Source organism: Chelonia mydas, chromosome 10, assembly GCF_015237465.2.
Source record: "Chelonia mydas isolate rCheMyd1 chromosome 10, rCheMyd1.pri.v2, whole genome shotgun sequence".
In the NCBI taxonomy this organism is placed as follows: domain Eukaryota; kingdom Metazoa; phylum Chordata; order Testudines; family Cheloniidae; genus Chelonia; species Chelonia mydas.
In genome coordinates, this window is record NC_051250.2 from 53,365,423 (window position 1) to 53,379,492 (window position 14,070).

Genomic DNA, 14,070 nt, shown 5'->3' on the forward strand with positions numbered 1-14,070 from the left:
CAGTTTTCATTTTGCTGAATTAAACCAATAGAATTTCCAAAAAAGGTGGGGGGGGGGGGGGCAAGGGGACTGACATAAAATTAAGCAAGTTGTGCTTCCAGATTTCCCATGTGGTGGTAGTGTCAGGCATCTTCCCCAGGAGCATTTCATGTGACTAATTGCAAGTAGTCCATTCTTTCATATCCCTTTTAATTCCTTCATTCTGCAGTTCTGTAGACTAAACTCTGCTCTCCCATCTGTGAGGCAGGTCCATGTAGGGATGACAAGGTGTGATTTGAAAGCTGGATTGTGGCTGTGAGAGCAGAATTTTACTATTATTGAAGACTAGGATAACTTCCAAAATCCAGCAGATAGGATCCTATTTAGAACACCAGAAACTGACACACAGCCCAACAGTGCTTCAGAAGGCTAATTTCTTGCTTTATTTTACAACTTGATACTAAAATGGACAGGCCAAAAAAATACTTACGTATGTTCTTCAGATATACTGTTCACCTTTCAGGAATGGGAGATACCATCATGGCAGGGACATTGAAGAGAACTGGTTTTATCTATCAAAATCATAATTGTCCCATGATCAAGTGTCCCCCTCTTCATATCATTCTTCTGTGGCTTTCCTTCATTAAGCAAATCAAGCTTGATGCTCTCATCCTTTCTTTAGTTCTCTGCATAATGTTGCCGCAGTTTGTGTATCTGCTGATGTCTCTTTTCCCATTGTTCCCCTTATACTCTTGCTATTCATGCCGTTCTCATTGTTTCCTTTATTTCTTATAATGTTGCCCACAATGTTAGGAACAGCGTGCTAAGATCTCTGTTTTCAGTCAACTGATTTCTGAAAACTGAAGGCCCACAAACACTAACCCATGACAACATCTCAACATTCCAATTTAAAAAAAAAAAAAAATTAAGTAATCTCCATTTGATCTTTGTAGGTACTTATACTATTCCATTCCTCTCTGAGTATCTCCTAAAACATCAGATCCTCACAACGTCCCTGTGAGATAGACAAGTCTATCTCTATTTTAAAAATGGGACACTGAGGCAGAGTAGGTTCTTACCCAACATCACACAGGAAATTTGTGGCAAAACTGAATGCAGAACTCGTGAACAGTAGTCCAGTGTTTTAACCATAAGGCTGTTCTCCCTCCTAGTGCCTTTCTGTCTGATCTTTTACTATCTTACTCTTCTAGGATAGACTGTTCGTCATTTGTCATTTGAGTGTCTAGTGCACTGTCACTACTTAAATGCTGTTTTTGGAGTGGGTGGGTGGAAATTGAGAGAACATGGCAGTGTTAAACATTTTAAAATGTCTTGTCCACAGCTCTTCTCATCTAACTCCTTATATCTAAGACAAGAGGTTCTGGCTCACCAGGAGTCCGTATTAGCTACTGAGGCAAGGCTGAGGATGGAAGGTGTTGAATTTAAGGAAGAGTGGCAAGATGAAGACTTTCCAAGGTGAGAGATTTTCTTTTTATTTGTAAAACTTTTCCAATAATCTGTTAAACTGAAATTGTGCCCCTTTAGAACAAAGGCTATCAACTGCAGTCTAGTTAGCACTTCAATCTGGGCCAGCTAGGCATTCATCCTGCCTCTACAGCATATTTGTGTTTGTATGCTCCTTGGGCAGTATGGGCCACTTGCCCCTATGCCTGATGTTAATATGATCTCATGTGAACTAGTCACTAGAAACATGTTCTTTTAAAACTAATTCTACTAATATAGTACGGCTTAAAGGGTCTCAGAACTTAATGGATGAACTTGCCTTTTAATGAGTAGGGAAGGGCTCTTATTGTTAGCAACACGTAAGCAAGGAGGAATATTAGTCTGTGAACTTCCCACATTCATGCAATGAGAACTATACCTTTAAAGCTTTAAGGTAACTTTGCATAATTCTGAAGTGCTACATATTCTTACTAATGCTTTCAAAGACTAAAAAGTATCATGTGTTCAAATGCACGGGGTGGAAATTAAGTTGAAAATCAATTCTGGGCTGTCTACACTTCCAAACTTTTTGAAAATTCATTAAAACACTTCCAAAACACCCCCGAAAATTACATACACTGTGCAAGTAGGGAAAAAGACTTAAATATAAATCAGGTCAAATTTTGAGCTTGATCTTTGATATGGTGGTAGAACTTCAAATTGGAGCTTTCAGGTGTGCTTTACAATAGGACAGTAAATTTTCCTGAAATGTACACTGTGGATAGTTTAAGCTGTTAAGAAGGAAACATTTATATATTGTTTTTTATAAATTGTCATTTAAAACTTTACCCAGCCTTGCTCTTTTTCCTTTTATTGCTTCATAACGAGCTTGGCCCAAGACTTGAAGAAACCTTGTTTCACTTTAGCCTCCAATTTTGTGTGGCATGTTGTTTTTTTTAATAGTTGTAATTAAACTATTCAGTTAAAATATTCTTTTATTTATATATATCTTTATGCCTTTTTGCTTCATCTTAGTGTATAGGTATCTTGTTAAGATTGCCTGGATGGAAACTAGGACATTGTGCATTTTTAGCAGGACATAGGGTTTCTAAAGCACCATCTAACTAAATTATTTGCCTCTTAAGGCACCTTTTGTGCTTCATAATAAAATACAAGTTAAGTACTTTTCTGGTCTTGCTTAACTTCTAAAACATCACATTTTTAATAAGAACATAGAACAATCCAGTGCTTGCAATAATAACGGGCAGTAACTACTGGTTTGGGTTTTTGTTACATCAGCAGGTAAGGCTCACTTGAAAACTGCAAATCACTGTTCAGCCATGGTAATGCTCTGCTTGGCTGATGTTTGTGGTCTAAACCAAGCTATGTTTAATCTGATTCCAAACCCACAATGTCACTTTATATGTGTTGGTCTAAAGATTAATATCGGATTTTTCACTAAATAATTTGCAAGTGTTTCCTGCAACAAGTGTCTTTCTTTTTCTGGACCAGGCCCCTACCAGAGGATGATAATGTTGAAGCAGATATACTAGCTGCAGCTGGTCGACAAGGCCCACATGGTAAGAACCTCTTAACATAGTAGTAAGTTTTGGGTAAGCAGTGTTCAAATCAGTATATTTGTGTTTGAATACCATCAAAGTTTGTAGTAGAGACAAAATGGGTTTACTATAATACAGATTGGGCCGAGAAGGTGTTGTCTTCACTTCCGCTGTAAACTCAGAGCTCAATTAAAATCACACATTGGCTTATGTAGTTTTATTTCTTAACATATTCCTGCTTTTAACTTGGGGTTTCCTGGACTATGACAGTCTGCTTTAGTTTTGGCATTTCCAGTGCTGGATCAGTTGCTTTATTTCATTCCCTGCTTTCAACTGATGTGTTATTTTATGCAGGTATCTGCCTTGACCTTTTAAAGCATGTTAAGCATACACCTGCCTAATATCTAACCTTCCATCTTACTGTAGTTTGTCAGCCATTACTCATTATATCATGGAGTACTTTTGGCACCTTAGAGACGAACAAATTTATTTGGGCATAAGCTTTCATGGGCTAAAACCCACTTCATCAGATGCACAAGTACTCCTCGTTGTTCTTGCTGATACAGACTAACAAGGCTACCACTCTGAAATCTGTCATTATATCATGTTCATATGAAGACTTTTCAAAGGCAGTAACTTATATAACTCTTAACTATAGTATCAATTGTATTTAATCTGTAATAGAAGAAAATAGCAGGAGCTAGTTAACACAGTAGGTTACATTAAACTAGTCTGTTACACGTACCCAACTTCAGTACTATTGTATACTTATGTCGTGTATTGTGTAAACACAGTCTACCATATACATTCTGATAAATATCCTGGACTCCCTCGCCAGTTAAGTATGTTGAGTACTGTGTATTTTTCTGTCTGTGGTTGTGTTTAAAAAAAAAAAAAAAATAGGTATTGTGATGTTTGAGAAGTACTGTGATTATATAATCAGATAGCGTAGGTGAGGTAATATCTTTTATTGGAGCAACTCCTGTTGGTAGAAGGTACTAGTTTTTGAGCTACACAGAGCTCTTCAGGTCTGCTTCCTTCCCGAGACCTAAAGAAGAGCTCTGTGTAGCTCAAAAGCTTGTACCTTCAATCAACAGGAGTTGCTCCAATAAAAGATATTACCTCACCTACGTTGTCTCTCTCATATCCTGGGACCAATACAGCTACAGCAGCACTGCATATAATGAGACTATCGTGTGTACACCAGCGGGCACAGTTAAGGGACCATCTACGACCTTAACTTGAAAATTCTGGTCTCTCAAGCGCTGATTCTTGCAACCTTAAAATTCTATTGATGTATTCTGGGGGAGGCGTTTGGAATATTGTTGTTTATGAGGTGATGAGCATTAATGAGACTTTTTTTGTTCTAAGCACTGGACTGTGTGTTTTTTTTTGGTTGTTTTTTTTTTCCTGATTTGTTATAAACATTTCTACATACATTGTATTCTACAAATTAAGTAACCTGCCTTTTCTTTTACTCCCAAACCCGTTAGAAGTGAATGGAAACAAATTTAGGAAGAAACTAATGGCTCCAGATATTAGTTTAACACTGGATCACAGCGAGGAATCGGTATTGTCTGATGACTTAGATGAGAGTGGGGAGGTCGATTTGGATGATTTAGATACTCCATCTGAGAACAGTAATGAGTTCGAATGGGAAGGTAAGGGTTCATTGCTTCTGTTTGGTATTTAAGTAGATGTTTTCTGATGGTTATGCTCAGGTACACAGTATTCCACAGTGGGTAAGAGCTAGAAGATTCAAAGAATCAGATGTACAGGATGAGAGCTAGCAGGTTCCAAGAATCAGAAGTTTAGAGATGGAAAGCAAACTATAAGACTCATTAGACACCTTGAGGAAAACTCAATCATGAAAAATAGACAGCGTGGATTTATAAAGACTATTGGCCAGAACAGAAAACAAGGGACAAAGTTTATTTAGCGTGATTGTATGAAATTAAAACTAATACTTTTTTAGGCTGAATGTCAGAAGAAGCTATGTGAAAGTCATATTAAGTTACAGAATTGTCACTGGAGACTTTGTATTTCCAAAACTGGACTGAACAGAACACTAGAAAATGAACTGTAGGGCACACTTCTGAATTGGCTAGGAGATGGACCATATAATTTTAATAAGTATTATTTTTAAAGGATAGAAATTAGTTTATGGGATGGTAATTACTACTACACTTTCTTTCTTTGAGTCTTCAGTTGGCCATAGTTTTTAAAAAATAAGAATTAAAAGTCAATCACTAGTTCATATAGAACAAAAAAGGAGCAGTTACTTTTCCCTTTTTGCAAGAGTATAAAAAATTGCTGAAAAGATGTAAACTACCATTTAAAAAATATTTGGGAAACATATCAAAATTGATTAACATAACACATGATCACTTGGTTCACTAATAAGCAAGACAAATGGTCAATAGCTTTTACAGAACTTAATTAACAGTTTGCTTTTCAGTTTCAGAATAGTGGTCATGGAACGGGTACGCATACAGCCTTTGCATTTAAAATCTTTAAGATAACAATAGAAAATTCATCTCCTGTTGGACTTCTAAAGCTCTATTTAACTGGATATGGTTACTCTAAAATTGGGAAGTAAGTCCCTGGTCCCACAGTCTGATTCCTAGAGGTGAACCTTATGCCTGTACCAAATCTCCATTAATTCAATGGGCCTCCGCACAGGTGCAGAAATCCACATGTAAGGATCAGACTGCAGGATTGGGACCTAAATTTAAGTGCATTTTATATTATCAAAATATGGTTACATTAAAGGGCATCTTTCAAGAATCCTTCTGTCTGGCATTGGGACTCTTAAGAATTTATACAGAAGTTGACAATTATCTATATTTCAGTATTCTGATAATTTCTCTTCTTGCTTTAAGAATGTATCTATTAAAATGTCAAGTGAAATTTTAAATCCATAATTCTTTAACATTGCTAAAAGCTTGTTCCTATTAGATACTTCTATTGTACTGTAAGATATTAATTCATTCTTGCATAAATAGGAATGCTACTGCATTTAATATAGCAGGACAGAGGAGAAAAAATCCTTTGGAAGGGAAGGAAAGAGTAATGTGAACTAGGAAACCATTTTAAAAAAAGCTTAATTTTTTTTAAGCATCTTAGATTAAGTTAAATGCATTGGAAGTGAGAGTAGGGAATATATGGGTGCACGTGTGTGGTGGGCTGGCCATATTTTACTGCCTTAGGGAATATGGTTTGGTGTTTATGGATAACTTTATAACATGATTCAGGAAATATTCCAGTTCATTTGTTACAAAAAGTTGCTGAAAAGGGTTTCTGTCTTTTCTTCCTTTAATGCTGCTGTCTTCATTTTCCTGGAAGGATAGTTTCCATTAACAGCTTTGTCTTGGAAACAGACAACTAACATGCAGTAGGTTTTTCTCACTTTTGGTAAGGTCTGTGCAACTAAAATTCAAAGAATCATGATTTTATTAGAAAAATCTTTTCTGAAGATTCTCTTTTTAGCATAAATTTCAATTATTTTGAACATATGTATTAGTTAGCTTTAATTTCTACGAGATTTATTTGCATGTCTGCTTACCAGCTATTATCAATGTATTAAATTATGCTTTATCATGTAAATCTCTGATCAAACAAAACATAATTGAAGTTAACCACTTCGTATCTAATTGGGCAGCATTTATGGTAATGAATGTTTAAAAGCATATGTACTTTCCCTAAAAGGCCTTCTACATATAAAATACAGCCAAGAGGACCAGTTTCTTCATGTAAATGCTAAGCCCAATATTTATTGGCAGATACTGTGTTAGATGTCCATCTTCTAGTGATGGAACTAAGTCAGGTATTTCTGGCTGGTGGTATAGAAAGTTATAATAATCCAAACAGAGTGAAGTGGTTAACTTGCAATCTGATTGGTACTGTCATGTTAAAGATCATCATGCATAATAGGTGTATTTTAATGTTGACAGATGATCTTCCAAAACCAAAAACTACTGAAGTAATTAGAAAAGGATCGCTTCCTGAATACACTGCTGCAGAGGAGAAAGATGATGGGCGACGCTGGCGTATGTTCAGGATTGGAGAACAGGATCACAGGGTGGACATGAAGGCAATTGAACCCTATAAAAAGGTTATCAGCCACGGAGGTAAGGATTAATGACATGGGCTGAGGGGTAGCCCCTATAAATTACGACCGCCAACAGAGGAGGGTTCGGGGGGAGGGACAGACGTAAGTTATGGTAAGGCATAGGTATTGAGGAATCTCCAGATCTTCCACGTCCTGAGCTGCAGTAGCAAGGCATATGGGTATATTAGGGATGTTGGCTTAAAAGAAAGCTACCTAGTCTTGATGAAGATAGTATTGTATCTTTTTAACTAATGAAAACCGAAATGGGACAAAAAACGAGAGGTGACTGTTAAAATAAATTAAAAGAACATCAGAACGTGTGGAGTATGTTTAACTCTTCCAAACTGAACACTTGCTGTAGTGACAGACTAGTTACCAGGATTTAAATATGTGGATTGCCAATTTAACCAGTTTTTAAAAAAGTAAATATAGGTTTGGGCGCTATTGCAGCCTTTGTAGACCCCGTAACAGCTTTTATGGTTTTACAGTCACTGTCCAGTTTAATGTCTGTCTTCCCCTGCTGTGTATGTAAAAATCCATTCAGAAGGGAAATTGACTACATGGAAAATGCTATAAAATACATAAACTAAACATGCTATAGAAATTAGAGAGCATCTTTCATTTATAGTAAACTGTAGCTATCTGAGTAACAGTAAAGTGGGGGGGGGGAATCAAACTTTTAAAAAATTGATGCGGTCTTTTTAGCCTTTTTGTGCCTTCATTATTTCATCTGTAAAGCACTTTGAAATAGATTAAAAAGCACAAAAGTGTAATGTTTACTACTGTAGAATTTGATCAATGTAGTCAGAGTTCTCCATTACTTTTTACTTTTGTTTTTTACTTTATTGCTATTAATAATTTTTTTCCCCCTTCTAGGTTATTATGGTGATGGGTTAAATGCGATCGTTGTGTTTGCTGTTTGCTTTATGCCTGAAAGCAATCAGCCTAACTACAGATATCTAATGGATAATCTATTTAAGTAAGTAGTCTTTTTGCCATTAAGAACTGTCAGTAAATGATCTCATAGTAGAGTTCCATCAATGCAAAAAGGGCTACCAGCCTCTTCTGCTTTTTACATGAAATTTTATATTTGGGAAATTGTGAATTTTTTCTGTAGCCTTTGAGCCTTTATCAAAATATAAATTCTTTCATTTGCACATTAACTGTCACTCAGTTTGTCATTTGAAAGCTTTCTCCTTACTTGTTGTTACAGATATGTTATTGGCACTTTGGAACTGTTAGTAGCAGAGAACTATATGATAGTTTACTTAAATGGTGCTACAACACGGAGAAAAATGCCAAGTTTAGGCTGGCTCAGGAAATGTTACCAGCAAATTGATAGAAGGTAAGATAAATTCTATTACAATAATATCTAGAAATCTCTTTATCACTTTTCTTTCATTATCTGTAATTTGTGAAAACTGTTAATTAGCATATTATGAATTTAAGTTTGCGAGGCTTTGGAGAATGCTGAACCCTGCAACAATTGTCCTGTTTCACACTTGTATGATTTAGGCACTGAAGCCCCAGGGCAGAAATACTGCTGGAGAATTTCATTTAATTTCAAATGAAAATGCTTGTCAACACTATCTTTCCCTCAATCGTACAATTGCCTTGTAAAATACTACTGAATAAAGGTTTCACCATGTACTGTATGGTCTTATTTAAAGTGAGCTTCCTGAATAATCCTGCAGGAAAGTTGTTATACAGTTGAACAGGTCAGTGTCAACTGTAAAAGGAAAGACTAGTTAGAATGAAAAGGTACTTGTAACCTCTTGCACAGCTGTAATAAGAGGCAACAAAAAATGCTTCTTTCCAGCTGAACTCTTCCCATGAGTGTTTACAGAAAAAGTCTAAGCAGACCCCATTTGCTGAGCTTGCAGTTAGATTACATGTATTCTGTGGGAGTTGCACAAATGGGGAGGAGGGAGTTTTATACACCAAATCTGGATTTGAAAGTCTACTTAACTTTAACTTATCTGACAAGTGGATACGCAACTCTGCAGCGTTAGATGGGGTGTCAGATGCCAAAATACTGAGGAAGCTGCTGTTAGCAGTCCATTTGCCCCCGCAAAACATATTGGTGTTGGTCTCGCATATCATCGTTAAAGCAGCCCTTTTCCACTTTCTTTTCCTTATTGCCCTTTATCTCATTCATTATACAGATAACCATTTCCCAAGTGAACCTCGCTCTCTTCTCTCGTGTGTGGAAACATGAGTTAGCTATATTGGTTCTTGACGCATGCCACTAACATTTGGTCAAAAAACTCTTCATTGGCTAACTTTTTCTTCGTTCTTTCTCATCACAATCTGATACTCCAACTGTCTATTCATGACAAATTTCAACATAACCTGGTTTTGCTAGTTTTTATTCAACTTCTAGTCAACTTTGGTAGACAAGAATATGACAGTGGAGTCTCTGTTCACTAGGAGTTTACTCATTAGATTACAGATGACACAGAGAAGTGGCAATTATATAATAACTGGACACTTGTACTTTTTTATATTAAAAATGCATTGCTTTTTTGACTCATTTTGTTCCTTAACACTGGTGTTCAATACTTGAATTCTTTAGGTTAAGGAAAAACCTGAAATCGTTAATAATAGTTCATCCTTCTTGGTTTATCAGAACACTTCTGGCCATCACAAAACCTTTTATTAGGTAATATTCTGGAAATTACTTCATTTAAAGAAAGTACAAATGTATTCGTACTTAAATTTCAGAAAGTAATTCTTAATATTTAAAGATGTACTCAACATTTTATTAATTGTTCTTTACATTTGTTCTTCCACAGCTCAAAATTCAGCCAAAAAATTAGATATGTCTTTACCCTGGCAGAGCTAGCTGAACTCATCCCCATGGAATACGTTGGCATACCAGAATGCATAAAACAGTACGTTTTATTATTCAAACATGCAAAGGTGTGCTTGGTGTAGAGCACAAATGTGAAAACTTATATGTGGATTTACAACATGTCTATAAATCGGCAGTAATCTAGAAGAGTGGTATCCTTGCTGTCGAGGCAAAGTCTCTCTCCCTCTCCCTCTCTCTCTCTCTCTCTGCTAGAGTTGTGATGTTGTTAAATTTCTACTTTGCATGCAGCAACATAATGGTACCCAGAGCATGGCAATGAAATAATACTTAGCTCTATGGTTTATATAATTGCTACATTATACTGAGTATGAACTAGTCTTGTGGAATCATAAAATCATAATGCACAAAAGACCTCTATGAAACTCTTCTTTTCCTTTGGTATTAGACTTGCTAGTGAGAAATGCTGGTCTTGCAGGTGCTTATATTATAAGCCCCTTTTATGTCGTACTGAGCCAAAGCATTTGAGGTGTTGTACAGCAGAATACAACCAAAACAGGCTAAGCCAGGGGTCTCAAACAAGTGGCCTGCGGGATTCTTTCGTGTGGCCTGCCAAGCTCCCGGTGCGCCCCCCCTCTCCTCTGCCTACCTCCAGGCCAGGGGTGGGAAAACTACAGCCCGCGGGCCAGATCCAACTTGCGGGATTGGCCCCGTGGCGCTGCGAGCCCCGCACCGCTCCCTGAAGTGGCTGGCACTGCGGCCCTGGGGTGGAGCAGGCAGAGGGCTCTGTGCGTTGCCCTTGCTTCCAGGCACCGCCCCCCCCCCCCCCCAGCTCCCATTGTCCAGGAATGGGGAACTGGCCAATGGGAGCTTCAGGGGAGGTACCTGGGGGAGCGGCAAGTGCAGTGCATGGAACCCTGTGGCCGCGCCCCCCTCCCCCCCCGGCTGCAGGGATGTGGTTCCGGCCGCTTCCCAGAGCGGCGCGGGGCCAGGGCAGGCAGGCAGGGAGCGGTGCCTAGGTAAGCAGTGCTGGGCTGGAGCCCGCACCCCAACCTCATGTTCTGAGCCCCCTGCCGCACCCCAATTCCCTGCCCTGAGCTCCCAACGCACCCCTCCTGCACCCGCTGGGGGCAGGGAGGGGGCGGAGTTGGGGTGGGGACTTCGGGGAAGGGCTTGAAAGGGGGGCGGGGAAGGGGTGGGAAGAGGCGGGGCATGGGCGGGGCCTCATGGAAGGGGTGGAGTGGGGGCAGGGCTGGGGCAGCGAGGGGGCGGTGTTTAGTGATTCGGCCCTTGGGCCAATGCACTAGTCCTCACGTGGCCCTCATGGTCATTTGAGTTTGAGACCCCTGGGCTAAGCAATCAAGTATATAACAAACAAATAAGGAATCCATTTGACAATGAGATAGGAGATGGAAAAGACTATAAACATAAGCCTAACAATAGTGATTCTAAAAATCCTTGGAGGGAGCGGAAGCTTTTAAGGCCCTTTTTGAAGTGGGTATCAATGAAATAAGAGCTGTCAAAGGGGTGCATTCCAAACCAATTGGCCCACCACAGAAAAAACAGATCTGCCTTCCAGCTTCAGGTATGAGGATGGAATTTTTTTAGCACCAGGCGCTGTGTGGTTATTCAATAGTACAATGCTCACAAAGTAGAGCTGATGCATCTAGAGCGACAGTTAAGGATCCTAAGAACCTACAGTGACAATTTGAAGTTGAACTTTTACTTCATAGACAATTGGCCTAAAGATCTAGGGTAGTAAGGGTGCGCCTTTTCTTTTAGCTCACTCAAAATGTAATGGCAATGTTGCTTATTAGTTTGAACTGAAAGCCACATAAGGAAGGCATTAGAATAATCACATCTCATGGTCACAAGGCATGTGTTTGCTGTTGAAAGGCTGACACAGGGGCGATGTCTACACTACAGCCAGATCCACGCTCTGGCGATCAATGCACTGGGGGTTGATTTTTAGCAGGTCTAGTGAAGACCCACCAGATCAATCGCAGACCTCTCTGGTCGACCCCAGTACTCCACCCTGAACAAGAAGAGTAAGGTCTCCTGTCGACCCAGTGTGGTGTAGAAACCACAGTAAGTTGATCTAAGCTACGTCGACTCATGTAGCTGGAGTAGCGTAACTTAGGTCGACTTACCGCGGTAGTGTAGACATAGCCAGGAATAAATGTCTAGCTGGTACAAATTGCAAAACTAAACATTTTGTAACACAGCAGAGTGTGTTACAGAGTGTGTTAAGCAGAATGTGGCTTTCTGTGGAAAAGGCAGAAACGAAATTAACATAAATTTGTAAATCTGACACTCTGCCTGGAACAAATTCTCTTCAAAAGCACAGGATTTGAAGGAGGACGCTTCTGTAAGTAGAGATTGTTTACGAAATGAAAAGACTTATGTCCGCCTAAGGTTTACAAGACAGCCTTGACGCAACCAGCTGCAATAATGATCAAGCACTGATCTTCTGCAGAGACCAAGCTTGCTGGTCCACAGGGCAAGGTATATACTAGAACATTTTGCAATACTTCTATTTTGGAGAATATGGCACTTTGAGCTGTATTTCAAAATTAGGTCATAAGGTCTCTGGATTTTGAGGTAGATATTGCAATCAGAATGGACTAAATAGTGTACATTACTACTGTTACCACACAGCAACATATAAATATATAAATCTCTGCTAGTTTGTCATTTTATTTCAAGCTGGTATATATTCATGATTTAATGCTCTAAATAACTGTTCGTTTCAAGACTTGATATTCTGTTTCCATGAGGAACATTTAACACTTGTTGTTTTGAGTTTGGTTGGCCTTCATATCTTGTACTTACTGAAATCAAACTTTTCCCCACTAAGGTATGAAGAAGAAAAGTTTAGAAAGAAACACAAAAGGTATATATGTATATATATGCACATCTTACTTAGGGATGCATCTAGACAAGACCATTTGCACTGCACAAACTAACTCTTTCCCAATTGGTTGGCTTGCAGACATGAATAAGCATTTGTAAATATAAACATGCACTAATGACTAAGCTTGTTTTGAAATAGTTACAGTAAATATAACTTGTAAGAGCGCTCCATGTAGAAGTGTAAACCATGGATGGGTTTGTAATCTGTCAATATTTTATCATTTCGGAGATGCTTTTATTAAGGGGATGTGTTGACTTTGAGCTGCATCTTCAAAAAGGCAAAAAGTCATGTGCATTTTTGAACTTGCTTGAACAAACTAAGTTTGTTGTTGTTAAGAATAACAATTAACTGTTTGCTTAATTTCTAGATGCCAAACTGCTACAATTGTAGAAGTTACTTGGAAAACAGCTTCTTACAAATTTCAGGATTAGAATTTCTATCTTCCTTTATTCAGTATTCACTAATTTTAATTATTTTCAAGATATCTAACTTGCACAGGCCCTAAATTAGTTTATATTTTGCTCAGTGCTGTTTGTATTTGCAGTGCCTAGATTCCTTGCTAATTAAGATTGGATTTTCTGTATGCTGTAACGTAAGTGGCCTGCTAACAATTCAAGCAATTCTCGCATCTGATAAAATACTTAAAACAAATGAGTAATTGCCATTCAGTGTCTACCAATAACCTCACTAAAACGCTCTGCTTCTAACTTTAAACTTTTATTCTGAGCACTCCTGCTGCTATGTGCAAAACAATAAACTCTTTAGGGATAAGTCACTTTCTGTAAACATGTCATTGTAAGTAGGAAGATAGAAAAGAGAAAAGGTATTAAGAATTAAACCTGTCAAATAACTTTTCCCTATGGATTTTACTAGCTTTCATAAAAAAACAAGAAAGTAAAAAGCTAGTGGAAAAGCATAAAACTGTCAGTCTGTATGAAAAACTGTAAGCTTTAATTCTGCAGTATTATAGCTGAGATTGTAAAGGTACCAACTACAGAAAATTCAGTTAGTTCTCACAGCAACTTTAACTTGCTTCACCTTGTTAATGCCTGGTATTTTGACTGTCTATAGACCCAATCCTGCTCCATGGGAAGGTTTGCCATGGACTGCAGTGGGTATAGAATTGAGCCCTTAAAAGGGATATCAACTTTAAATTTCATGTCTCAGGTTCAACATACACTGAGTCCCTCTCCTCAATAATCCCCCTACAATCACTTTTTCTCAAATGTTTGTTTTACGTTGCTGTGTGAAA

General features: G+C 38.3%; 1 protein-coding gene across 7 annotated transcripts in view; it reads left to right on the forward strand.

Annotated features, from left to right (window-relative positions):
* Nucleotides 1-14,070, forward strand: part of BNIP2 (BCL2 interacting protein 2) — a 30,347-nt gene that overhangs the window by 11,647 nt on the left and 4,630 nt on the right. For 3 of the 7 annotated variants that reach the window (XM_037910924.2, XM_037910926.2, XM_037910927.2), the window contains 9 exons: nucleotides 1,322-1,455; nucleotides 2,935-3,002; nucleotides 4,475-4,642; nucleotides 6,935-7,111; nucleotides 7,969-8,071; nucleotides 8,306-8,437; nucleotides 9,668-9,754; nucleotides 9,888-9,986; nucleotides 12,762-12,797. In XM_037910924.2, the coding sequence (XP_037766852.1) occupies nucleotides 1,406-1,455; nucleotides 2,935-3,002; nucleotides 4,475-4,642; nucleotides 6,935-7,111; nucleotides 7,969-8,071; nucleotides 8,306-8,437; nucleotides 9,668-9,754; nucleotides 9,888-9,986; nucleotides 12,762-12,797 (920 nt within the window). In that variant the 5' untranslated portion in view covers nucleotides 1,322-1,405. Of the gene's footprint in view, nucleotides 1-1,321; nucleotides 1,456-2,934; nucleotides 3,003-4,474; nucleotides 4,643-6,934; nucleotides 7,112-7,968; nucleotides 8,072-8,305; nucleotides 8,438-9,667; nucleotides 9,755-9,887; nucleotides 10,015-12,761; nucleotides 12,798-14,070 lie in introns of those variants that run through there. The other 4 variants (XM_043524553.1, XM_043524554.1, XM_043524556.1 and 1 more) reach the window with 4 other exon arrangements.